The sequence below is a fragment of the Eimeria mitis genome, genomic scaffold (genome assembly GCF_000499745.2).
Source record: "Eimeria mitis Houghton genomic scaffold, Emh_scaff29, whole genome shotgun sequence".
Classification (NCBI taxonomy): Eukaryota; Apicomplexa; class Conoidasida; order Eucoccidiorida; family Eimeriidae; genus Eimeria; species Eimeria mitis.
In genome coordinates, this window is record NW_013571239.1 from 1,319 (window position 1) to 28,452 (window position 27,134).

Consider the following 27,134-nt stretch of genomic DNA (forward strand, 5'->3'; position numbering starts at 1 on the left):
ATTGGATACGTAGGACACGAAATTGAATTATTTCAGTGCACGCTCTCAAGGTGCATNTTTCCTAATTGGATACGTAGGACACGAAATTGAATTATTTCAGTGCACGCTCTCAAGGTGCATTAGGGAGGTTTAGCCAGCATGAGACTAGCAGCGTGGTTGTTAGAAGACAAAAAGCCTTTCAGATGTGTCAAGCTATCAAGAAGCTTGAACCATAAAGGAAAAACCAAAGTTAAGAAAATTTGTGGCTAAGTCCTGTCGTTTGTTCGTCAGCAGACCGCATCCATCCGGTAACAACTCCCAGGTCGGCAAGATAAATGCATACTGGCGCTCAGTAGGAATACATTTTACTGTTCGCAAGGATCCTTTCATGGAGAGATGAAGTTCAGCGTCGCAACAGTTTAGGTAAAGATTCAGACTCAAGAGATAAGGTGACCGGGATCTCCGGAGTCGGCTCTTGGGGTCGCCTGGAGCAGCCGCAAGTAGTCGCCTGCAGCTGCACCGTTGCAATCCTCCACGTCTGTACGACTGCTCGTGTAGGTAAGTCCTTATTCCTATTATCGTGCTAATACTCTACCTAACATGATTCTAATTGAGAAACGTGAATTTCCATCGAAGAGGAAGAACGAAGAATCTAGCTTACACAATAGAGCATCCCATTTGTAGTGCCCTGCACTACGATATTCCTCCTTGTTGCGGAAGCAAGTGGCGCAGGCAGAAGCGCGAGATCGCTCCCGTGGGGGGGGGTTGGGGAAGGTCCCTCTATCGGGGATGAGCAGATGGAATGGCAGCAGATGAGGAAAGAGCGCAACCGCCTGGCCGCCAGAGCGGGACGGAGTAGTGCTGGGCGGCCGTGAAGGTGCTCAGCAGGTTCCCATGCTGCGCGGTCTTCAGGGATTCCCCGCAATTTTTCGAAGTACTCTAAAGTCGCCCCGTCGCCCCGACGGTCCAGTGCGGTCAACATCGTACGAATCTGTGAAGTTCTTCTGAGAATCGCTAGCAAAAAGCCAGGTCATAGGAGGAGCCACAGACGGATCAACCACCCCACCAGTGTCAGCTACAGTTATGGGGTTTTCTCCGATCATACCGTCGAAGGGGCTGAGCTCTGTTGAAGCATGGCTCGTAGTGTTGTACAAAAACTCGAATGCAGGCAAGAGCTGTTCCCACTCCGACTCGTCCGACTGTATGTCCGTACGAATCGTTTGCTCTAAGGCCCAGTTGATTCTCTCCGTCTGACCATCTGTCTAAGCTAGATTATTCGTTCTTCCATCGAAGAGGAAGAACGAAGAATCTAGCTTACACAATAAAACTTCCCAATTTTTGTGCCCCGCACTACAGCAGCCGCCCCCGGTGTAGTGAACAGCGGACAGTGCTAATATTACGTATGTACCCTAGGTCTATCTAAGTCGGTGTAGTGTGTGTGAATACTCACTACAATCGTGGCAACATTGCGTGCTCGTTATGTAAAAGTGAGGGTTGACTGAAGAACGGAATTGTGCGTGAGTGCTTATTGATGTTTATTGAGTAAATAAATGATGAATGTATTAAATATTGCTTATGAAGAGACGTATTGATATGACGATAGTGCAGGGTGGCATGAGACTTGGTTTTAAACCTGTTGCAACATGCCAGGCCGTCTCCTCCCCCAGCCCAGAAGGCCGCAGTGCGGGGTCTAGTAGGGTTGCGGAATAGAACAACTTTGAGAAAAAAAAAAAACAAGAGAAAAAAACCTCCCGTATGCTTTTTTATGCTTACAGAACCATAAACGCAGAACAATTTTGATTTTTCTAAAAGTAATTCTGTTTTGCAACCCCACTAGACTCAGCAGTGCGGCCTTTGGAGCTGGCCCGCTAAAAGGAGTTTGGAGCCTTAGGGATCATAGGGCCCTCGGAATTTGATCCCACTCTCGTCAGTTGATGCAACAATCGATGCCTACAACGCTGCGTCTTGTGCCCCCAGCGATAACCCAAACCAGACAAAATACACGACTGTGAGAGCTACGATGGATCCGAATTCCCTCACACGATGGGGGGTTGTGAATCCATAGCGCTGGAGGTACTCCGGGCTCAGTACGCTGAAGAAATGTGGTGCGACCCCTCAGTTGCTCACATGCTATGCCGAAATGTTCACGATAACAAAGAAGATTACACTTTAGTATAATATTTGCAGTAAACATGACATTAATAGGCTGTTCCTCTGAAAGACTAATGTGGGGCACACATCCTTAGAACCCAACAGGTGAGTATAACGAGCCGGCAGGCATTAGATAACTGACACCCCGAAGTAAACTGCTACAGACAATCAGATATCACATCTGATACAGCAAAATAACAATGCATAATAAAGCCTAAAGGAGGTTATTTTCTTTTGGTTTTTCTCAAAATTGTTCTTTTTTGCAACCCCACTAGAACAGGAACTGCGGCCTCTGTGGCAGGCGCAGGAGGCGGCCTGGCATGTAGCAACACTTTTGAATCAAGTCTCATGCCAAACTCTCCTATAGTCATACCAACACGTTTCTTAGTAAGCAATATTTAATAGGCACTCACCCACACTTCCGCTGTTCAATGAATCCTCACTCTTACACAACGAGCGCGGCAATTTTGCCGTGAGCGTAGTGAGTATTCACTGCACAGAACATAGAATTTCTTAATTCAGCATACGAACCTCCATTGCCTTGCCGATCTGCAGGGGAACATAGAATTTCTTAATTCAGCATACGAACCTCCATTGCCTTGCCGATCTGCAGGGGATCCACCGGAAAAGCGATCCTCGATTTTGGCACCGCCCTTGAGAAGCTCCCCCGACAGACCTCCCATGCTGTCCACCTGCACATCTTATTGATGCTTAAAAGTGGCTCCTTGCGTTGTTCTGTAATCGCACCCAAAAGCTTTATCTGAAACTAGTCTGGCAGGTGCCGCTGCAGGTGGCGACAGAGGGGGTCGAGCCGTTGGTTCAGAAGTGCTGTATCCGTCGTGGGTTGGATATCCGTGACCTCCCACATGCGCAGCTGTTACAAGGAATCTAGGTCTTGACGGTTGGGAATGCGAGTGAAGACGGCGCTCTGATTCTTGTTACGCAGCGAAGTAGGGTATCGAGGCCAAGCTGAGAAGGCCGCGCTCGGACACAAAAGTAGACGTAAGAAGGGAGAGCTGTTCTAGTCCAGTAAATTTCGCTGCTCTCCTTGGAGGTACGCCGCGGATATTACGTGTCTGGGATTTTACTGCAGATAACGAAAAATTGGATGCGGGGGGAGGAAGTGGGATGGAAGCGGATGCTGCAGAGGATGCAGGGGAGCGTGGCGAGGGGCCGAATGATGGGAATATAGGACGGGATAGATGGGCTGGCGAAGCAGCTTCAGGCTGGGATTGGAACCCACTGAATCCGTCTACCCGCAACAGTTGCCGCAGTAGTTACACAAAGGATGTTGCTTCAGTGCAACATATGCAAGGGCATACGAAGATGTCAAAAGGCTGCCTAATGAGGAGTCTAACGTCCAGACATTACCGATGCATCAATGCTTCAGACGAGATCAGCCACAAGAGCAGGTATGTAGTGCCCTGCAGTTCAGCAGGGCACGCTCAAAAACCCTGAAGTTTCTGAGATCTGAAGATGCAACATATAGTATTGATATAACAATAAGAATTCAGCCCGGCGATGAGAATAGGAGCAGCTACTGCTATAGGATCAAGGTGAATGGAATCAATCCGCACCCTCAGCGCATTCTAGCGTAGAGAGGAGCACTCAACAGGCATTTCCTGTGGGATACGAAGAGATCGCGACGATAAAGACCCGTAACCTTAAAGGGGAAAATGATATGCTGGTTTCGGTTAGGGCAATGCTGGTAATTCAGCGGTATAATAGACCTCCTAGACTACCTTGTGGTTCCCCCGATGGTTGCGGCCCGCGCTCTTTCCACCAGCACTGGGGAGTTGCTCGAACCGCTCGCCGGTCATGCCTACACCATTTCACGGTCTCGCTACTTTACTCGTTTAGGCGCTGCTCATCCTTCCAGACGTCGATTAGTTGGCCGTTGCTTCTAGGACGCATAATCTAACCGTTATTCACCTGCTATGTGTCCGGCCTAGCGGACACTGATAATTTAGTGCCAGGTCGTACTGCGGTCGCTGTAGTGAACAGCTGGCCTTCGGTGTTACTACGTATGAACCCTAAGCTGTTCTGAGTAGATGCACACTCTGCATCTAACTACCTAAACACATCATTCTCTCTGAATCCACTCTTAAACACCATAAATAACCAAAACACACCGTAGTTCACATTATCTGCTCAGGGAAAAAACCCAGAATAATAGAACTGTCTCTGACCCTTGCTGAGGGTCAGTGTCAGAGCATCAGCCTCACACGCAGCCCCAAGCCGGCGCCGGCTGGTGAGCACTCTGAGCCTATTATGCATTTTTTCTATCTAAAAGTGCCCTAATTCCTGAGATATTCTATAGTGTTTTATTCGTTTTCAGGATACTAGACCTCTAGAGGCCACACAACGGATCCATTGTAGTGCCTGTGCACTACAGGCGCACTACAATAAGGAGGCTCTATTACATCAGCGAGTATATTCATTTATCTTCTTAGATGGAAATTTGCACTTCCCTATTAGGAACGCGCTTAAGTCACGTACAAGTTTTTCGTTAGGATTATTCACACAGTTACTCACAAAGTCGTATGCAACCTGGAGGCCTGCCTGGGCGAAGCCGCAGCCGACTGAATGCGGCGGCTCAAGGCAGTGCCGGGAGACGAACCCGGGGGTCCCTAATGGAATTTACCGCTTCCGGCTCCAATCCAACCCAGAATATTATCCTCGTACTGTCAAGGAGATCACGTATGTGCATGAATACGTTTTGGGTATCACCTTCATCATTTTGTTACGTTCCGTATCTCTACCTCCAATCTTAGCTCATTCTCTCTGTCAGGCATACGTACGGCTTAACGAGTGAAGACTATTCTGCTCCCGCTCTAAATGTTTGCCCTTTCACTCAGACGATATGACATTAAAAGGTTTAATTTTGTCGATTTGAAAAAGTTTAAGTACAACTTTTCTGGAAGGAGTATTTCCTACTCTTTGCATGCCCTGTTGAACTGCACTCTAGCATGGCCTGCAGTGAATACTCACTGCAATCACGACAACAATGCCGTGCTCGTTGTGAAATGAGTGAGAGTTGGATGAATAGTGGAAGTGCCTGTGAGTGCTTATTGGTGTACATTGAGGACAAAATTGACGAGTGCATTAAATATTGTTTACGAAGAGGCAATGGCATGACTATAGGAGAGGCTGGTATGAGACTTGGTGCAAAAGGTGTTGCAACAGGCTACGCCGTCTCCTCTCCCAGCCCCAAAGGCCGCAGTGCCGGGTCTAGTAGGGTTGCAGAACAGGACAATTTCGAAGAAGAAACTGAGGGAAGTAACTCCTTTAACCTTAGTTAGTTTTGTTGTGTTGCTGTATCAGATGATAGCTAATCTCTGCCAGCTCGCTATACTCAGTTGTGGGGTTCTATGGATGCGCCCCACAGTAGTCCTTCAGAAGCACAAACCTACTAATACATAACGCCTACTGTAAATATTTATACTAAAGTGAAATATTCTACATTATCGTGAACAACTCGCGGCATCGCACATGAAGGACTGAGGGCTCTCCCCTTACATCATCAGCTTACTGGGCCCGCAGTACCTGTAGTGCACAGCGACCCTTTGCTGTCACTACGTATGGACCCTAAGCTACAAGGCTAAGCGCACACACTGCTACTAAGGATCTAAACTCGTAATTCTCGCTATTCTCACTATAATATCCATTAACTATTCAAAAGGCATTCGAGTTCCTGATTTCTTCCTGAAGGAAATCCTCAGAAGAATAGAACTCCCCTGACCCTCGTTGAGGGTCAGTATCAGAGTCAGAGCCTCAGCCTCACACCCAGCCCCCAAGCCGGTGCCGGCTGGTGAGCACTCCGATCATATTATGCATCTTCTCTTGTGTAAAGATGTCCTAACTCCTGAGATATTCTATAGTATTTAATCCTTTTCATGATACTAGGCCTCTACAGGCCACACAGAGGAGCTATTGTAGTGCCCGTGCACTACAGTACCTCTAGTGTTATGGATTCACAGCACCCCATCGTGTGAGGGAACTTGGATCCCTACTGGGCCCCACAATTGTGTTTTTCATCTGCGTTCGTTTTGTCGTTGGGGGCATAAGATGCAGAGCTGCTGGCATTGTCTGGTGCATCAAATGACGTGAGTGGGATCAAGTTCCGAGGGCCCTATGATCCTTATGGCCCCAAACTCCCCTTAGACTGACATTTCTGAAGGGGAATTGCTCAGATGTCCTGCCTACACAGACGCACAGGAACCTTCACTTGGCCTTGGTAGGTTGTGTGTAAGCAATGCAAACTTTCTATAAGTACATTCAGAAGTAAAGCATGAAGCAAAGGCAGCTTCGCTGAAGCTTCCTGGAGTGCGCACGTGAGGCTGGCTTGTTTTACCAGACGCAGCGAGGTGCGCTGCAACCCCACTTCAGGCTGCCTTCTCCCCCCAACACCCAGGCCCTCAGTTCACCGCTCACGAGGCTTGATGACAGGGGAAGGATGTCAGCTGCATTTGGGAAACTCTTGCTCTAAGTCTTTACCTACGTTGCAGCTCGCTTCTGCCATTAGTAAAAGCCAAAGAGCAAGCGTTATACCCAGGGCACTACACGGGTTGTAGTGCAGGCCACTTCAATTGGGTCGTTCTATTTTGTGCGGTAGATTCCCCGTTATCCCTCTTAGATGGGAATTCACATTTCTTAGTTAGGAACAGGATAGACCTCGCGTTAGCTCTAATATAGGGATAAGCACCTGGCAAGGAGACCATTCGCCTAGACGTGGCGGTGCAGCTGCAGCCGAGCGGTAGCGACCAGCCTAGGCGGCCCCAGGAGCCGACCCCAGATGTCCCTAAGCGCTATTATGGTGCTGACTACGAGGCCTACGGAATTTCTATTTTTGTCGCTCGTTCCATCCACTGAAACCCTTTCGTCTCGTGGCATTTAAAACGTATACCACGTTTGGTCATGGCGTATATTTCCTTCTTGAGACCACCTTCCCTATGCGTCTAAGCTATCGTAGGGAACCCAGAGCTGGCCATTACAGTTCGTGCCTACATATTGGCGTAGTGGACTATACCGCCTAGATTCGAACTGTTTTGCTTGCTTTAGAAATTGAACGCTTTGGTTTTTGCTCTAAAAGAAAGGGATTTCACCCTTCACTGCCTGCCGTGCTGAACCACAGGGCGTTCACTACACCGGTGAGCCTGGTGCGAAACTGAGGCAGAGATTTCCCGGGAAACCAGAGACATCTGACATTATTCAGAGCTTATATGTACATTCTGGAGAAAGCAGGGGTCCGTAACTAACCAGCGCAGGCAGCCTCAATTCCAATGGTGGTACCCTTACCAGACCAGTCAAGCGGCTTCGCGGCTTTGTTTATCGAGTCTGTGGCGTGTTCGGTCAGTGCCACCGCCCCTCGACCGCGCCTAAACAGTAATAAAAACTGGCGTAGCGATAAATATCGCCAATCCTCGATTCAAACAGAACGGCACTCCGAGTGTTAGTACCAATGCGCGCGAGCGCTGCATCCGCCGATTGGGTCGTTGAGAAGGGAAGGGGTCTTCAAAAGTGATTGACCTTCATTTATAGTGAAGACTGTAACGCACCAAATGCTTCAAAAATACCCAGACAAGGAACATTCACCGTAATACTCCTGTAGATATGTATTTTAGAGCCCCTGTTTGTCATTTCACGACGAGAAGAAGTTCAAGGGCTCTCCACCGTATCCTGCATATCTTAAACGAACGGTAACTAGCTGCCTCCTTCACGCAGCTGCTGCTGCAGGTTTCCCGTCGCTGTGTAACATGCTAAACGATGTGCGTTCAATACTCATTTGTCAAAGCCCATCGTAGTTAGTCTGGAAACGTGCACTGTGGAGAGATGATGGGGCGACCGACCGTCGATCCCTGTAGTCTTGTTGAATTGTCTATGAAGTTGACGCGTGTATTTCTACTTGCTCCCACTTTGGTTCCAGAGTGCCAAATAAAAGCATAACGATTGAATACAGCCCTAGTCTACGCACCAGCCGGGGCTTCGCTACGCCCGAACGTGGAGTTGCTCTGCAGCAGGGGTTGCAGAAGCGCCTGGTCCACCGCATGACAGGCGAAGTCATCTGCGCACTAGTTGGAGGCTTGTGCGCCGTCGTCCCGTGGATGCTTGGAAACAAACGGCGAGCTCTGCTGTTTCCACGGGGTGCTTGCCGTAAGAAGTTGGACTCCGTTGCATTTGCTGTCAACGCTGAGAAAGAAGGCTTGCTGTGGAGTTGACGGCGCCTCATGCACACAGACTCCGCTCCTCTTTCTCAACTGTTTCTACTTCTCCCCGGGAAGGAAATAACACCTTCTTAAGCCGTCAGACGGGTGTGTCTATCGGCGGTTTCTTCTTGCACAAAAAGGTCTCCAGGTTGCGCAGCACCTGTGCTATCATGTGAGGCGCCATCCAACGTTAACGTAATTACCCACTATATGCGCAGCACTCTAAAACGTACTGAACAAACCTGCGGAGTATCCCGTGCAGCAGTTGTTCTTGGCTCCGCATCTACTTGATATTACATTCGCTGAGAGGCTACCGGCTTCTGCTGGAAATAGAGAAGGCTGGGCAATAAGCGCACATATAGCTCACTCGCACCTATGCAAGGAAACGTCTGCATTGTACGCAGGAGACAACTCAAAAGCCGACACCCCCTTTTGCGAACACCTTAGTTTGTTGGTGTGTTGCACCAAACGCGCAGTCTTTGTCCGCTAGACACAGTCCGGTCACTGAATATCGCCTTCTTTCTTCGCATGTTGGCCTCAATTACCGAAAGTAGACTTGGCCACAGCAAAGTTCCTAATACGCTGTCCACACCATTCACAGAGATAGATTCAGAACTCTAGTGTGTCAAAGATGGACCGGATAAGCCAGAGAGCAGATATAAAACCCCTTACGACTTGCGAAGCAGTTAATTCTGAACATCACACGCAGCCAATATCAGTTGAGGCGCGGTTTGAGCCCCTACCGTACGTTGGATATTGCATCCGTACTGCTTCCCCACAACGTAGAAATTCCTTTAATGCAGCACGCGAACCTTCACTAGCCTACAGCTGTGCCGGCTTTTCATCAGGGAAGACATCCTCGATTTTGAGACCGCCCTTGAGGAGCTCCCCCAACAGACCTCCCACCCTTTCCACCGGCTCTGCTTCTTGGTGCTGCGAAGTGCCTCCATGGGTTGTTCCGTAGTGCCAACCTGCAGCGCCACCGGAAACCCGTCCGGCAGGCCCCGCAGCGGCTGACGGCAGAGGAGGCCGCGCTGCTTGGTCAGAAGTGCTGTATCTGCCGTAGCTTGGATATCCGGGCACTGCCGCATGCGCAGACGCTTCAGGGGGGGCAGGTCCTGACCGTTGGTGATGAGGGTGGGTTTGGGGCTCTGGTTCTTGCCACGCACCCAAGTAAGGAGGTGGAGGCCAGCTGACATTGCCACGTTCGGATACAGAAGTAAGCATTGGAAGCATGGATTCTAGGCCAATTTTCGTTGTCGTTTGCGATGGTTTGGGGTAGGTATCGTGAGCCTGGGGATGAACCACGGATAAGAAGTGATTAAACCGCGGATGGGGAAACAGCGATGGAAGAGGATGCGTTTGAGTTCGTTGGTGTGCATGGTGCCCGACGCGCGACGGTGGGAATACAGGGTGGGATACTTGTGATGAAGAAGCACGTGGCTGGAGGCCGTGGGATCCTGTCACGCCTGCCGATCGCGGAAGGCTCAATCCATGAGTGAGTGTTTTGCCCTGCTGCTTGTCACCGTGTGTTCCAGAAGGGAATTCACTGAGACTGTGCAGTTGTTCCGACGCACGCGACGGACTGGCTACAGGAGTGTCGCAATTTGCATGTGGAATTTCTGGAGCTGGTAAGAGACCGCCGGCATTGGCAACAACTGCATGTATTTTATCCACCATTTCCCTTAGCGGAGGCAACTTGTTTGAACGTATCTCCAGGTGGCGGAGACCCAAAATGAGATATATTCTGGTGCGCTTTTGGCAGTCAACTATGTAGTATCGCAGTGAAGCATCCATTGAGACTTGAGCAGAATGAACGTCGTACAACGCCTTGAGCACATTCATTTGCTGCTCGAACAGGCTTGAAGGTAGTGCTAAGCTTTCCCCATTCTTGAACTTCAGCAGCCTCTCTACCAAACCCAAACAATACCCTACCACCGCTGTGGCTGTTTGCAAGATAGCAAGCATCTTTTTTCTATACCGATGGGCGACGTTCTCCTCCGTAGTCAAGCGCGGTTGTTGAAGCTCACGTACCAAGGTGATCAGTTCGCAAACAGGCTCTCGGTAGGCGTCAATACTCGGCAGACCTACACTGCGCTGCAGAACGTCGATCCCCAACTTAATAATCGTGTCACCAAGATTCGACCTTAGATGTTCTAGATGTTGTGGGACAAGGGATATTGCACCTAGTTCAAGTGACAGTAATCTCATCACTTCATATGATAGTCGCAGTTGTTGACTCTGCGTTAGCACCCCCAACAAAGACCGGCAAGCCGATGCAGCTTCACCCATGCGCTTAAACACGCTCTCAAGCCGCACTTCAGCATAGCGGGGTAGATTTCTGCCTTCCCACATTTCCCAGGTCTCCCCTTGGAGTAGCCTCGCGTCCATTTCATTCTGTTCACCTCCATACTTCCCTCGTCCAAGCCCTCCAGGACCAGGCGGGGGAACTCCTGAAGGTTGCGGATACTGTGAAGCAGCTCTTCCCCCAGCGGAATGCTCTTTCTTCTTCAGTTCTTCTGCAAATCCCGCCGTCTGCGACGCAGTTGTAGCGAGTTCCCTGTCTGCAACAACTCCACGACCTCCTCTGAAACCACCAACCGTGGAGACCGTCGGCATTGATCGCAAGCGCAGCGTACCTTCTCCCTGCCGTACAGGAAAATCAAAGGAGTATTCACGTGTCCAGCGCTCCATGGCAGTTCCTTCGGGCGCCCTATTCCAACGCTCCCCCCATTCCGCATCTTCCCCATCTTCCTCATCGCCGTGACATGCTCCAACGCCGCCAGCTGCAAGCGATCTCGTTAGCCGAGCCACCCGATATCTTTCTCTTGTCAAGTCAAAACAACGCAGCAGGAAGTAGATCACGGCCAAAGATATAAATGTTACGCCTAGGAGGCGTACCGAAGAAGAAGAATAGGAAGAAAGTCTGTTTAGGCGGCTTCGCAGGCAAGTTTCCCGAGATTCACAGTCATCTGCTGTTTGTCCTTTCGAATCTGCAACAAGTGCTTGTTCAATCTTTCCAAAGGACGACAGGGCATTGCCAACAACTCGACGTGAGTGCGGGATCATCTGAGTATAATTCAACTCGCCCACTAAAGGCGGGAGTATAGGCGAAATGGCGCTCCCTTCAGGCGGACTAGCACGCCTGTTTAGAAGTACAGAGTCGTTGCTGCGGCTGTTAAATGCATCCTCAGTTCGCTACAAAGCTGGCGCAGCGCGAGACTGAGCCCTCTGTAGGGTGTCGTTAACCCACGATTTGAGCAAAAAAAACGCCTCCACAGTGCAACAGGAATCTTGGCATATTACGGTGAAAAACGGCAGTCTGATAAGGAGTCTAATGTAGGGACACTACAGCGTCGGTGCTCCAGACGTATTAAACGCAAGAGCAGGTGAACCTGGGGCGGCGAAACAGGAGCAGGTCCCTTTTGTGGCAACATATGTCGGACATTATTCAAAGTTAATCTGTCTCAGTCTAGAATGCCATCATTCGTAACAATCATCTCGGTCAACTCCAGTGGTACCTTTGCCAGACCAGTCAAGGGGCCTCGGGGGCTTCGTTCCTTGAGGTTGTCAGGCCTTCGGTCAATGCCGCCGTCCCTTTATGCAGTAAGAAAAGTTGATATAGCGCTAAATATTGGCAATCTAACATTAAAAAAACAGTATTCTAGGTGCTCGTCCTATTCCTCTCCGGCACTGGGGCTTCCCGTTGGGGGTCGCTCCGCGGGGGACTTTGGAAGCATTGAGTGGCATGAACAGTGAAAATTGCCGTGCATCACATGCTTCAGAAGCAAACATCACGATAAATACATCATTGTAAGTATATTTTGTTGTGCTCCGTCACTCTTTGTTGTGAAGCGTCCCTCCAGCGGTGCCTGAGATCCCAAACGAACGCCGAGCAGTGGCCCCGTAGCGCTCGTGCACCACAAACACCCTGCAAGAAGTTAGAGGATGCTCCTGGTTTTACGTCCCCAAGTACATTACTAATGCACTTACGTTCAAAAATCCGCTGCTATGCTCCTTTCCACATGGTGACACACACAGCATGCATCAATAAAGGATATGTGGCATAGTATCGATCCTCGCACGGGCGTCCCGTGACAGTCTGCAGGAACTTGGGACAAGCATTCCGAATTGCTCGCAGGCACATTACTCAGTGCCAAATAAGAGCATAAAAATTGCCTACGACAACAGTGTACGCGCCGACACGCCCTCGCTTCAACTCGTGCAGTAAGGCAGGAAGCGCTGAAGCACGCCGTGCTGCACCGCAAGACAGGCGACGTCGTCTGCGCACCAGTCGGAGGCTTGTGCGCCATCATCCCGTGGATGCTTGGAAACAAACGGCGAGCTCTGCTGTTTCCACGGGGTGCTTGCCGTAAGAAGTTCGACTCCGTTGCATTTGCTGTCAACGCTGAGAGAAGACTTGCTGTGGCGTTGACGGTGCCTCATGCGCACAGACTCCGCTCCTCTTTCTCAACTGTTTCTACTTCTCCCCGGGAAGGAAATAACACATTCTTAAGTCATCAGACGGGTGTGTCTATCGGCGATCTCTCCTTGCACAAAAAGGTCTCCAGGTTGCGCAGCACCTGTGCTATCATGTGAGGCGCCATCCAACGTTAACGTAATTACCCACTACTCCGGCGTCTCCGGACACATGGTGCAGTTTCAATCGACTGAGAGCACCTGCGTGAGCACCTCTAGATGCATGGTGCAGATGTGCAGCTGAGAATCCCTGCGGCAGTGGCTGCATCGAAGGCATCGAAGAGTTCATCAAAGGCTTGGGAAAGTATGATGGAAAGGGCTGGACGGGGCGATGTGTGTGGCGTGTTGTAAATTTCGGTTGAAGCGAAAAAGGTGAACCAGAATGGTAGACACCCGTTGACAGTAGCGATGGAGCATGAGATGGAGGTGCAACTACAGGTGTTGCCTGCAGGTTTTGTAGGCCCGAACCTACCGCAACCGATAAGCGTTGAAATGGTTGGACGATCGCATCCTGCTGCTGCGTGTGCCCCCATTCTTTACCCGCTGAGTTGTATGAAGTAGGTGAAGTATGTATTTGGTGAGCAGTCGGATATGGAGAAGTTGCAGCACCATGAGGCGTTCTTGGTGGTTGTGATGAAGATTGTAGGAGGTCCCCGTCTTTCAGAACAGCTTCGTGTATCTCCTGTACCACTTGACTCATCGAAGGCAGCGGTTGAGAGGATATATCAGCATGGCGGCGACATAAAATGGGCCTCTGGAAGATGCGTTTCTGGCTTTCTATGATGAAGTACCTCAGCGTAGAGTCTCGGGCGACATAGGAGGCATGCACTTCAAACAAATTCCGGAGAGCACGTACCTGCTGTGTGATCACATCCGAGGATTCCTTGTACTTCTTGCTCGCCACGTGCTGAGAGAGTCCAGCCAGTACACCCAAGCACAACTTCACTACTTCGGAGGCCGTCTGCAGGAGTGACCGCATTTTTACTCTGTAGCTAGAGAGGGAGGTCCTTTCCGAATACGGGCGAGGTTCTCTGAGTTGAGTTACTAGGGCGACCAGTTCGCGAAGACTGTTGTGGTGTGCGTCAAGGTGCTCCTCGTCGCCGCTGCGTCTCAGCTTCATTACTTAGCTGCAATAGGTCGTAACCCAGCTGTGACCGGAAAGGCTCGAGATGCTGTTGCACGAGGGAAAAAGCTCCCAGTTGCAGTGCCAGAAGCCTCACCACTTCAAGCGCCAGACGCAACCGCTGGCTGTGGGTTAGCGCAGGTAACAAGGACTGGCACATCAATACAGCAGCACCCATTTGCTGAGACAGACTGACAACCTGCTCCTGAGTAGCTGGAGGTAGGCCTCTTCCTTCCCACATTTTCAACACTTCTTCTTCACGCAACATTCCACCGGGACCTCCTGCAGGATGACCGGTTTCATTCCGTTGTTGGAAGGCAACTTTAAAGTGGCGTCCCATTACTGCCGATTCAGAGCCCGGCACTTCTTGGGCCCAAAGGGACCCTACAGGACGACTATCTTGCGACTGGGCTGGTTGGAATCCCACCGTTGAAGCTGCAGCATGGAGTCCATTCACAGACCTAACTCCATGAGTTACTCCGAAGCCTCCAGTAGCTGTTGTCGTTGGCATTGATGGCCATCTTAGAGTTTCTCGTGTGTGCCACACCCACCGACCAATATCGCCTTCTGCCGAACGCTCCCTAGAAGTTCCATCAGATCCCCCATGCCCAAATGCCCCCCACTCCGCAACCTCCCCACCTTCGCCGCTTTTATCGCCTTCTTCATATCCGTTGCATGGCCTTCCGTCGGCAGCTGCAAGCGATCTCCTCAACGGATCCACCCGAGATCTTCCCTTTGTCACGTCAAAACAACGCAGCACCAAGTACACGACAGCCAACGAGATAAGTGCTACGCTTAGCAGAGGCACCGGAAAAGAGTATGAAGATTTTCTCTCATGTTGCACACAAGCCACCGCCCCATCACGGCCGATTATTGTCTGCTTTTCAGAATCTGAAGCCACGCCCTCCGCAGTGTTGCTAAGCGGCGGCAGAGCATCTCCAAGAAGTGGATGTGAATGGGGAACCATCTCGCCAGCATGAAAGTGGCTCAGGCGCAGACAAACACTGCCCGCAAAGCCAGGTCCGGCAGAACTAGCTGACTCGAGAGGCTGCCAAAATTTTCAAGATTAACAGGCCGCCCTACACATTGCCGCCGCCTTTAGTATCCGCCGGCCGTCAACATCCAGTTTAAAAAGGCGAAAAGAATGCCGCTTTCTTCCATTAAAATGTCGGGAACAATGCTGGTCATGCGCCTGTCAGATGTGGCTGCTAAGCGAACCGATCCGGTGACGGGAAGATGCAGCATGACGTTGAATGCGATGACATTATCGATTCATCGCTTGCACAAAGGCACATGAAGGCAGACTCACAAGAAAGTAATAATACAACGATATACAAAAGCTCCGCTTATTCGCGGCATTGTAACTTTTCCGCGCTGGGACAGTTGAGCGGGAGGTGTACACGGAAGCTGTCACCCCCCCTCCCGTGTCGTATCAACACCAGCACATGTCTTGGAACATGGAGCATGGTACAAAAGGGAAACGAAATGTGTTATTAAAGCGATATTTGTGTGATGAAGTAAATTCGCGGCGGTTCAAAGGGAAGTTTGCATCAGAGACAGGCTCGGTTTACCCGGTAAGCTTCGAGCTCGTGCAAGCTCGCTAGGCCAGTATAGCGCATAGGCACTACAATGGATCTCCTGCGTGGCCTCTAGAGGCCTAGTGTCATGAAAAGGATTAGGGCACATTTAGATAGAAAAGGAGCTTAGTAGGATCAGAGTGCTCGCCAATCGACACCAGCTTAGGGGCTGGGTGTGAGGCTGATCCTGTTACTTGGCTCTGACCCTCAACGAGGGTCGACAACGAGTTCTATTATTTTGGGTTTTCTCCCCAAACAGATAATATGAGCTCGAATGCGTTTTCGCTATTTATGGTTTCTAATAGTGGATTTAGGGAGAATCATGTATTTAGATAGCTAGACGCAGAGTGTGCACCTGACCTTAGGGTCAGGTGCACACTCCGAGTAGGCCAGCTGTGGTCTCGCCCGATTGAACAACGTAGACACCGAAGGGTGGTAGAAACACCTTCCAGCATGAACGAGCCCTCTACAACACACAGCCTTCTCATTAACGCAAAGTTACCTGGATTTTTTGAGTAATGTTGTGTGGAGAGCAAATAATAGGCGACGGAGCTCATCGACCCTGGTGCGATGAGCGATGGATACCAGTCCAGGTACCGCCATAGAAGCTAAAACTTGCTCGCCCTCAACTGCCCAAAGTTTCACCAAAGCTTTGTAGACCTCTAAAATTCTTAAGCCGGTTTTGTTATTATATTCATAAACATGGAACAAGGGCTTAATGAGAACCATCGCCATTTCCCACATATCACCTGCCCTACACAACCGTTGCTTGTTAGCCTCACCGACCACATGACTTACTGTGCACTTGCAGGTATAATAAGTACCAAAAGATAAGTCCATACAGAAGTGAAAAAAGGCAAGCCAGCCTGCGAAAGGGCAGACCTGGCTTCGAGTGTGTAGTGAGTAATCTTCGAGCTTGTCCAAGAGCCGTCACTAGCTGCAACAGAACCAAAATACTTAAGATAAGAGTTCCGAAGAGCAGATGACATCTTCTCCACTCTCCAGGCGTCCTGATCATAGCGGCTCAAGGGCCGGGCGCTGCTGCCAGGTGAGGCGGCCTGACGGGAGCGGTAAAGCACCTTGCTGCGAGTAGCGTTCAAGCGCATCCCCACTTGCAGCCACAACCAAACCGCACTGCCTGCATGCTCTAACACTATAGGTGATTTTTGCACAGCCGGCCTGCCCGCAGATATAGATACAGTAACCCACTTCGCACAGACCAAGCTACGCCCGGCGTTCTGAAAACAGCTGTCCAAGGACTGGTGCGGAAGCGAAACGGCATTTTGTAAGTTGCTACACACCTTGCTGCAACTAGTGTTGCACGTTAACTCGCCATGTACCAGCCCCCGTTCTCACATGTACAGAAGTGTTAAACGCTTACTTGGCCCTCAGTAGACAGCCTGAACGCAAGTAGAAAGGCTATTCACCACATCACTTCAAGGCTGCGCGCTGGCCATGCTCCACTAGGCGTGGTCAGTCACTCAAATTTCTTAGGAGTAAAAGCTGAACATGTGCCGTATGACTGTGGAGAACTGAATTCAAATCGATGTAAACATGGTGCCAATTGTCTGCTTTTTTTGAACACGACACGTGTCAAGGAAATGCAATCCTCAGCAGCGCAACGTACCGCTCTCGGGGGATAAGAACTACCTAGTTTGAGGGCCTATTTCTTTACAGTCCCAAGTGAAGGGCTAATTAACAATTGGACTGAACTATGTACGTGAGAATGTATTGAGGTGTGATTTGTATGCCTGTGATGTTCTGCCTAATACATTGTTATGCTGGATGCACCATTGGAGAACGAAATACCGAGAATCGCCTTGCTTCACTGTTGGTTCTCTATGGTGAGTGTGTTTCATGTATATGCCGCCCGTCATTCCAGCTGGTCTTACGGCAAATTGCGTAGTTGAAAGCCGCTCGTCGCCCACCCACGGATAGAAGGTACTGCTTTGTTCACTGACGTAGAGTCAGTGGACAAGCAAAAGCTTCTATCTTTGTGGGTGGGCGACGCGTGGCTCTCCAGTGTGCACTTTAAGAAGGGAGATCAGCAGTCGAAGGAGCATTCGCGTGTCACAATCCATTTGCTGGCTGCACACACTCGAGATGCTCTACGGCTGCCACAGCCACGCCTCTTGCCCTTCAAAACATTACACACCACCGACGGAAATACCTGAAGAAAAAATTGGGCAAGAAAGCTTGCTGTATACCTGGCAACTGCAAGTTGTGAGTTGGTAGGTCTTCGGCCACTACTCCCATTTGTCACCACTCGCTAGTTTCGTAAACGAGCTCCATCTGTTCACAAGGGATGCGCTATGGAGGAATCTGTTTACTGTTGCAGTGCTCAAGACGATCCAACACAGGGCCGCCGTTCCAACTGAGCTCGTGTTTGAAGTGTTTGCACCCCTATACCAGACTGTAAACGTGCATGTCTGACCGTATAGGCTGGATGCAGCAAGCGGATGATCCGAAGGCAGATACTAGTCTTCTAGTGAGAAGCTTTGCAGATATAACGCAGACATTACAGGGCAACTAGGGTCGACAGAATTGCTTGACAATAAAACGATAAGGGCTTCTCTATCAGAAGATGCACATTACACCGTGGATGCTTGTCAGACAAGCATACCAAACTCCGATGTGGTCATGCTGGTAGCGAAGCGTCCGGTTAGCCGCTCCTACTAGGAGGTATTCGCGGCGGGCGGACGTACAGTCAGGCAGCTCAATTGCGTCTGGCTGAAACGATTTGAGAACTACGTAGAGGACGAAAAATCGCCTCTAAACTTAAAATTGAGATGTTTCCGAATTATGTAGTCCTTCCGTGACTCATCTGGAACATAAAGGTCCTTTGTTTCGTGATGTTTGTACGGCTCGCGAATGTGCCGTGCAGCAGATCCCTTTGAAAACTGCCGCTTCGCATGCTTGCTCTAATGGTACAGCACTTCTCTTCGAGCGAATTCGCACAGCAACGGAACAAGAACAACATCACTTGAATGTCACCCCCATTTGGGCGTGCATCCAGAGACAGACACGGTGCAGTCAATTCGAAAGCGTGCAATCGCTCCTATAAACACTTTGGTTTATTGAGACCGTGAACCACAAGTTGTACTGCGGTTTAGGGGGTATTCCAAGCGAAGAATATCTGTTTTGCTCCGCAGAATGACCTAGAACATAAAATGCTGGCAAAATCCCCTTGAGCTTTGCTCACACCGTCCACGCAGCGAGGCCCGTTGATCCAAGGGTCTAATTCCTTTATAAAAGCCATGAAGGGAAGCGCTTCAGAAAAAATGATAAAATCCCCTACATACGAGCATGAAAAGATCGCGTGTTCACGTGCATTCCCGTTCGCATTCCTGTTTGATGATTTGCCTTCCACCATCCGCCATGCAACATTACCGCACACACATCGTAGACAAAGCACGCGAAGCTTGCTCACTTCTCGGTAGAGCGTTCGCCCCCTCGTGCAATGCCGTCATTTAGGCTCAGATGTTCGAACGGTACATTTCCCGCCAGGCTGCCCTCGTCTTCGCTCTGCCCAATAGCAGTTTCTGGCTTGGGGGCGCGCGTCTCGCCAGAGGCTCGAATCAAAGGCTGGCCAGCAGGCGCAACTGAGAATGGAAACCATGGCGGTTGACTAAACTGCCCAAAGAGGCTGTACTCGCTGCGCAGCGAATCCTGGTGTTGTTCTACACTAGAGAATGCTCCCGGTAAGTCGCTTATTGGCGGGCTGGGACCTGGATAGGAAGCGGCCTCATCACCGTGGCTAAAATGTGCATGAGGCGCTCTCAATCTACTGCCTTCCGACGCGCTAGCACCCGCATCTTCAAAGCCCTTTGGACCGTCAAAGGAAGGGGATTCGCTTTTCGACGACGTTGTCCAAGGAGGTGCCGCAGGCGTTCGTTGGATATCTTGTACTTGAGGGCGCGTCGAAGTCAACGGATGACCACGTTCGGATTCGGAGAATGCAGACGGGGAGGCTTGCAAGCGGTAGCCTCCACGGCCAATGAACGGTGCCAGATCATAATGAGCAGCTGACGCAGCGACTGGAATTGTTCGCTGGCCAACGAACCATGCTGGAAGTTGCGCTTCAAACGGCGCGAATCGCTCACTGGCTGCCTGATGGCTTTGGACAGCCGCTGAACTTGTGTAGGTAGGTGTCTGCGGAAACTGCGAAGGCGTATCTTGAAGACCCTGTGACGATGCATGCGCCCCAGCGCCCCAGGGCGAGAAAGGCGGCGAAGGAGGCAGCGTCTGGAGGGCTTCAAGATTCGCTCCAAAATGCTCTAGGGAAGAGGCGGACGAGTGGGGTTTCCGGTGGCCCAATGGACTTGCTGGTCTTTGCGCATAGGGTGCAGATACTGGGTTGGCAGTTGTCTCTGGAGTTCCGAGTGCCGCTGAGCCTGCGGGTGCAAGAAAAGGCAAGGACCCTCGCTCGATTCCTTGCTGTTGCTGTGCGCGCCCTGGTAATTCATGGGACTGCGCAGGCGAAGGCAATCTCGGAACGGTCGTAGGTAGCAGGCTTCTCGGCGAGCCGTGGTGGTGTGGCTGGTCCACTTGTGGTTGCAGTAGCTGACCGCCGGAGTTGCGGACAGCTTCAATGATTTCCTCTACCAAATTCACGAGTGGCGGCACCTGCTGTATGGCCATTGTGCGGTGGTGGGGCATGAGGAGCGGACTCTCTCCTAGCTGTCTCTGGATCAGTACGATGTAATATCGTAGTGAGCCATCCCTGGCGATGTGATTGGAGTGAACACGGTAAAGTGCTTTTAGAACACGCATCTGCTGTTCAAATTCAATCTGCCCCAGCCCTTCTGCGAGTCCCGCGGACCTAAGGAGCCCTTCAAGGACTCTCCTGCAAAAGTTTTCAACCACTTCTGCCGTGCGCAGAATAGATAGCGTCGCATCCTTGTACCTTTTGCCGGTAATATTTTCTGTAAATGGCCGCGGCGCTTTGAGTTCCTTCATCACACGTATCAGTTTGCCAATATCGGTGCGCTGCTCTTCAAGCCCAACGTTTTCCCCAGTGAGTTGTAAGGCGTCCAACCCCAACTCCACAAGAGCGTCTCCCAGCATCGAGCGGAAGGGCTCTAGATCATTCCGAATGAGAGAAATTGCACCAAGATCCAGTCCCAGCAACCTAACCACTTCGTGCGTCAGGCGCAAGCCTGTTGCCGGGTCTACCGCCCGTAAAAGGCGTCGGCACGACGATGCAACATCTACCAACCGCACAAACAAATTCTGAACCTCCTGACGAACATACCCAGGTAAGCCCCGTTGTTCCCACATCTCCAAGACCTCTCCACGCAGCTCTCTCTCAGGCTCTACACCTAGTACACCTCCATCATGCTCTCCTCCATCTGGCCCTCCAAAAAATGGTTCCATGGTTCCTCCAGCTTCACTGCCATACATCGCTTGGCCCTCTTGAGATTTTGGACCACCCTGGAGATCAACGGCAAAGTGCCCCTGGTGCCGCGAATCCGTCGAAAAACCCGCTGCTGCGGCAGCAGTATCTCGTTCTTCTGGAGCAGTGAGTTGACTGGGCATTTCAAAGAGGCCAGGAGTAGCTGTTGCTAATTGCAGTCGTTGTGTAGTAGTTCCTTTCGGAGGTGTATCGTCGTCGGCCTGTAGTTGTGCACCGTCACCCTCCCCGGAAGCTCCTTCGAACCCTCCATCATTGAACGCCTGCCCGTTATCTTCACCTGCATTTGTGCCCTCCTGGCATGGTCTATCGCCCGCAGCTGCTAGTAACCTACTCAGTCCAACTATCTCAGGTCTTGCACGTATGAAGCCAAAACAACTCACCACAAAGTAGACGGTGGCCAAAGATGTAAGAGTTATAGCCAACAGATAGACGAAGCGGGGACGGCAAAACCTCTTCTTGAAGGGATATTGCCTACAACCTGAACTAAAACTGTAGTCGTAGATGGTTTTCTGTGTTGAATTTGGGGCGATCCCCATATCAACGATGCCAACGGGAGGAGAACCATCTTCGACGTAGGGACCTCCCGCAGATGTCATTTGACCTGGGGAAAACACCTCACGCGTGTGAAATGGGAAGCACAAGTATTGTATGGTTTCGGCTTCACTTGCATGAATGGCTTGTCTACGCGGAGCAGATTGGTAGTATATCTGAATGCACAACACTGGCCGTCCCGTTACCCAGCACATTCGCTGGTAACCACGATTCCACTGCAACGAGGTGAACAAACACTGAGTCCCTCAACCTTGTAACATTATTTGTGGGTGTCGGGGGAGTTCGTAGTTGTTACTTCGCAGAAGACAGAGGAACTGGGAGGCGCAAAGTAACTACCGGTCCGTCGATGCATTGCCACTTCATACCAGCAGACCCACGGAGAAGCAACCCCGCATTTACATATATAAAGGGAATTCTTAACTGAAGGGTTACTGGCTTTAGCTTCTCCCGGGACAACGCAAGTGGGCTGGGGAGATCATGGAAATGTCATGCGGGCAATATCATGTGGCCCCTCGGTGGCGGCGACGGTGCGTACAGATGCAATGGTGTGAGTGATCCTAAGCAAGGCAAATTCCGCAAGTCGAATTATTGCACAAAAAAATACTTTAACTCTGTCAATGCAGTGGCGTGCTCTAATTCCAACGGATTGCGCTTTCTTTCCGCGTAGCCACAGCCTACTCGGGGTGCTTGGAACCGGCTTGTTTTAAATTTTTTTGCCTCTAGGCTGGATACTGCGGACCAAGTAGTTGTTAACAGTTGTCTTCAGTGTTTGTGTATGCGCTTAAAAGGGATATGCGTATGCATGCATCTGGAGCTGCCCTGTAGCAGGTGCTCTAACAACGTCTCTAGCAACGTGTGCGTGTGTGGTGCATCGCGCGACAGGCCAATTCTCTACTCTGTCTCTAACGAGGGGCCTCGGCCCCAGCCGAAGAGCGTCCTGATCTGCACCCGTGTTAAAATAGTTGGGATAATAGTCCTCAAAGAACAGCCCACCCACCACCAGTTTCCAGGCATTATTGGTGCAGCGGCCCTCGGGCCGGTGGGGGCAGGGGGAGGTCTTTCATGGACTGTAGCGCACATTGTTGCAACTCCTTCTACAAGGCACGTCACCACGCAAACACACCGAAGTCACCTACTTGGCCGTCAGTGACCAATGTGCGGGCAGAGTGACCACTGGGATTGCTAGGCACAGGTTGAGGTGCATGTAGCAGTTTTACATGAACCGTGGTACAAGGCATCTGGTGCAGATGAAAGTGGGTGCACTAGGGCCTGTCGTCTGTCAGTCCTACGATACTGCTGTGTTAGTGTATCTGTTCACAACCCGCCAATTCTGTTCGTTAGCAGGGGCGTCGTTAGTCACGGCGAAGAGACCAGGAACCTGCGGAGGAACACTTCTAACAGCTTTCATCTGTCACAGGCGTAGTTGGTATATCACAAGAAGCTTGTAGATACAAGCACCATCAGGTTCCCTTCAGTCACTGCTAATCTGTGCGTCCCAAGCGTTCTGACAATCGAGATGTAGCATAGGACTCATTGGAGCTTGGATGCACGCAAGGGGGCCACCCATCTACTTTGCTTGCACTTGTGACACAAACGAGTCTGGAAGCATGGTGATGCATTTGGGCTATTAAAGGAATGATGCTGGAATTTGCCTCTCCACGCTGAGAGGACACAGCACCCAACCATTCAGGGTCGTAGTATTCAGGGTCTTAGCCGGTAGGATTCTAGAATGAGCAACTGCCTTAATTTCGAGTAATGTAGTGCACAGAAGCGACAGAACGTTTTTACATCTGCGGGGACCTTTGGCAAGGGTTGGCTCGATTTAGGAAGGCCAGTTGGCCGCCCGTCGAATAATGTCCTCTGCCATCCTTCAGAAGGAATACCCATACAATCCCGCAAAATTACCCTAATCCACTGCATTTGTGCACAAATGCAGTTCCTAACCACTGTATTTAGGAAAGCCCACGTCGCTTGCTTGGTTCAACTGCCCGGCTCCCTAGCCTTAACAACGGCCATTCCTGAGTCCGTTGATTTTGTTTCCTGAGAGCTGGATGATCCGTCAGCTGCTTTTTTGCCATGTGATATGCAACATTCAGTACGATGGATAGGCTGCCTAACTGATATTGCCTGCTCATGACGGCAGCTGTGGCGTCTCACGCTACAGCATGCTATGTTGCTGGCTAGGGCATTTGTGCAGACAAAGCATTACAGATGTATGCAGTTCTTATAACCTGTCAGTTTTCCTACACAGACGAAACCTGAGATTGCCTAAATCCTTCGGGACAATAGTCGGAGACTAGAATGCAGTTTGTGCAGTGACAAATCGCGAAGGTATACCACGATATCAAATGCAAGGTGCAGCGCAGGGGAGACTGCTCCCCTCGCTGCAGTTTCTGGGCCAGCAGACTGCTCTGCTAGCCTGTAAACTCTGTTTCTAACGGTGGAGTTGAGATACATTTCTGTGCCGCCGTCATTTACTTCGCTTGCTGATCTAAGCGCTTCGTCCTCTGACACATGCACGTGCATTGATTGCGCGGAAAATGCGAACAACGCAAATCGATAAAACCATGGAGGCGAGCCCCTAACAAAGAGCGGGAGGACTACATGGAGCAAACTGCGATATGATACACGCCGTGCCACATTCCCCACGGTCCCGGTGGCGGTGTGGACGTTCACGGCATGCTCACTACATCCATCGCCGAGACCACATGCGAAGCAAAAAAAGAAGCTCATTCAGGCGAAGACTTGTCTGATTCTTTTGGAAATATGCCCTGGAACTCGAGAACGCCTTTGAGAAGATCAGACAGAACACTGTCGTCATCATCTGTTTGTTCAGGTCCTTGATGCTGAAGAATTCTATGTCCCTCAGCTTCGTAAACCCTCACTGCTCCCCGCATCGAAGTATCGAGTACATGGTCAGTTACGGTTAGTGACCACGGAGCTGGAGACGTTGCGTCCGGAAAGGTCAGGCCTCTATAGTGAGGACTTCTTGGTGCCCCTAAGCCCATGCGTGCTTCGTCTGAAGCGCTTCTTGACTGCTCGGTAGGCTGCCCATGGCCAAGAGCCAAACCGTGCTCAAGAGGAGAGTGATGCAGCGAGAACGCACCGACGTCGGAACCTTCAAACGCCTGAAGAGAGTGTGAAGGCATCGTCGGCCTGTTCCATGGAGACAGCGAACCTGTGACTGCACTAACTTCTTGTGACGAGCGCATCCAAGACGAAGACGTGCTGGTTGCTGTAGGGGCAAATGGAGACGGACTATCCTGCAGTAGGTGCTTTTGATATACCTCAGCATCTCGCGATTGGGAACGAACTGCTGGACGAACGCCTTCTAGTGGTTGTGGGCTAGGCCACCAGGTTGCGGACTCAGGGGCTGGAGCTGTTAGCGGAGCGTCTATCTGCATATCAGGGGATAGCGTATGGCCTGCAAACTCTTGGGGAGGCTGAAATTCTGGAGGGGGTTCTCTCTCCATCTGTGCTTGAATGTTTAAACCGTGTGGCTGCCAATTTCGATACTCAGGCTGTCGATGGGTAGCAGGCACACTGCTAGGAGCAGTGTGATGCGGTGGCTCGCTTGTTCCCGAGAAAAGCAGAAGACCTCCAGCAGTGTCGACGGCTTCAGATATCTCATTCAACAACTGATTCAGCGATGGTAGCTTTCTTTTGGTCATGCGGTAGTGCATGGGCCCGAAAAGCGCCTGCTTTCTTACTTTGGCCTGACATAGTACGATATAGTGTTTATGTAAGTTGTCAATAAAGATATAATTAGAGTGGACAGTAAACAATGCCTCGAGAACGCGTATCTGCTGTTCTACAACATTTTCTGGCACAGGACCAGAAGCACCCTCACTTAAGCTGGACAATCCAGATAAAACGAGAGAACACATCTTTACTGTCATGCCGGCAGTTCGAATAAGAGTTGCCATCTTTTTCATACGCGTGAGTGCCCTAGTATTTGGGGGAGTTTGCCGTGGCTTTGTTAGCTCTCGTGTCAAATGTATCAGAGATTGGACTTCCGTACACAGCTTCCTATGCTCCCCCTGTTTGTCAGTGTGTTGAAGCACTCGTGATCCTAACTGTACAAGTGCGTCTCCCAAGCCCGACCGCAAACGCTCTAAATCCTCTGGAATAACCGAAATAGCCCCCAAATCCAGCGCTAGCAACCGCATCACTGAGTGCGTCAGGAGCAGAAATTGGCTTCCCGACAGCGCCTGCTGCAGCCTTCGGCAAGATGCTATAACTTCCAGCATACGTTCATATATACTCTCAACCTGCTCCGCAGCATAGGGAGGTAATCGTCGTCCTTCCCACAAATCCCCCTCATCTTCTACCCGATGAAAGAACTTGGCAAATATCGGGCGTACATGTCCTCCTCTCCCGTCTGCAACTTCCCCTGAGAAAAATTGCTCCGTAAGCTCTCTTTCGTCACCCCAGTGCATTCTTTGACCTGAAGGATCCCATGCACTACCTTGACGTCTTACCGGCAAATTTCTACTCTCTCCGTGTTCATCAGGAACCATCTTTGATGCAGCAACACCGTTTCCGCCTGCTGAACTCAGCGGAGGAAACCAATCGTGTGCCCCATAACTGGCATATGCACTCCATGGTTCCCACTGTAAGAAACCTCCTGACTCCAATCCTGTTTCTCCAGAAGCAGCTCCTTCGATATGTCCCTGCACACCAGCCCCTTCAAAACCTGCAGCTGGCAGCTGTTCCTCCTCATCTTCACTTGCACTTGTATCAACCTCGCATGCTGAACGGCCTCCAACTGCAAGCGATCTCTTCGCCTCTACCGCAACAGTCGTTTTTGCGACCAACTCAAAACAACGCAACAGAAAGTACACGACAGCTAGGGAGGTGAGAGTAATAAATAGTATGCGGAACCACGGGGGATACGAAGTCCTCCTGCTTCGGATGCGTTGGATGCAACTGGACCCATCACCGCAGCTGTAGGATGCTTTGCCTTCTGAATTTGAGGCGATCCCATCGCCAATGCTGCTAGCGGATTGCAGATCCGCGACGTGCAGATGCGGCTGCGCGTCCATTTGCTGGCGATACAACTGCCAAGCGGGCAGAACTAGGGTCACCAATCTGTTATTAATGATTTGTTTGTACGGAGCTGGCCTTGGGCAACAACCCTGTGCGACCTGCCGCTATCTATGCGCAGTTGAGGGGAAGCAGCACTCCCACCTGGTAAGGCTCAAATACACGGGGCTTTTCCATCTTGCTGAGTTACTAGGAAGCCTCTGCAGCCCCTGTTGCTGTTACTTGACGACAGCCCGACAGACAGGGAGCTTCGAGGCAACTGTTTTGCACAGCAACCAATGTCGAGAGACAGTCGATGAACGTCACCCCCGAAACAGGGACCCAGAACGGATTGATCCAACAATGATGATGAAAAAACACTTCAAAAACTGATATTACAAAAACGCTTGTACTTGGGTAGATCCAGGCATGTACTTCGGTTCAAAGTAGCAACAGCGAAACCTCGACCGGCACGCCGCCCTGCGGCCAGGATGGAGAGTAGGACGTCGATGAAGTTAAATGCGCATGCGTGCAAATCACACCCGTTTTTGACGTTTATCAAACAAGTCGCCAAATTTTAACTCAAAACCAGTCAGCTTGCGATTCAGGTAGTGGTATTCCGTGCC

General features: G+C 50.7%; 4 protein-coding genes across 4 annotated transcripts; all 4 read right to left on the reverse strand.

Annotated features, from left to right (window-relative positions):
• Window positions 1–9,158: 9,158 nt before the first annotated feature.
• Window positions 9,159–11,405, reverse strand: EMH_0030130 (uncharacterized protein; the record flags this gene model as incomplete). Its single annotated transcript, XM_013497744.1, has 1 exon — window positions 9,159–11,405. One exon carries the CDS (start codon window positions 11,403–11,405, stop codon window positions 9,159–9,161), a length of 2,247 nt encoding a protein of 748 aa, XP_013353198.1.
• A 2,492-nt stretch (window positions 11,406–13,897) lies between these two features.
• Window positions 13,898–14,905, reverse strand: EMH_0030240 (uncharacterized protein; the record flags this gene model as incomplete). The annotated part of the gene is made up of 1 exon (XM_013497745.1): window positions 13,898–14,905. One exon carries the CDS (start codon window positions 14,903–14,905, stop codon window positions 13,898–13,900), a length of 1,008 nt encoding a protein of 335 aa, XP_013353199.1.
• Window positions 14,906–18,941: 4,036 nt separating this feature from the next.
• EMH_0030350 (uncharacterized protein) lies at window positions 18,942–21,527 on the reverse strand (the record flags this gene model as incomplete). Its single annotated transcript, XM_013497746.1, has 1 exon — window positions 18,942–21,527. One exon carries the CDS (start codon window positions 21,525–21,527, stop codon window positions 18,942–18,944), a length of 2,586 nt encoding a protein of 861 aa, XP_013353200.1.
• Window positions 21,528–24,212: 2,685 nt separating this feature from the next.
• EMH_0030460 (uncharacterized protein) lies at window positions 24,213–26,528 on the reverse strand (the record flags this gene model as incomplete). Its single annotated transcript, XM_013497747.1, has 1 exon — window positions 24,213–26,528. One exon carries the CDS (start codon window positions 26,526–26,528, stop codon window positions 24,213–24,215), a length of 2,316 nt encoding a protein of 771 aa, XP_013353201.1.
• Window positions 26,529–27,134: the final 606 nt, after the last annotated feature.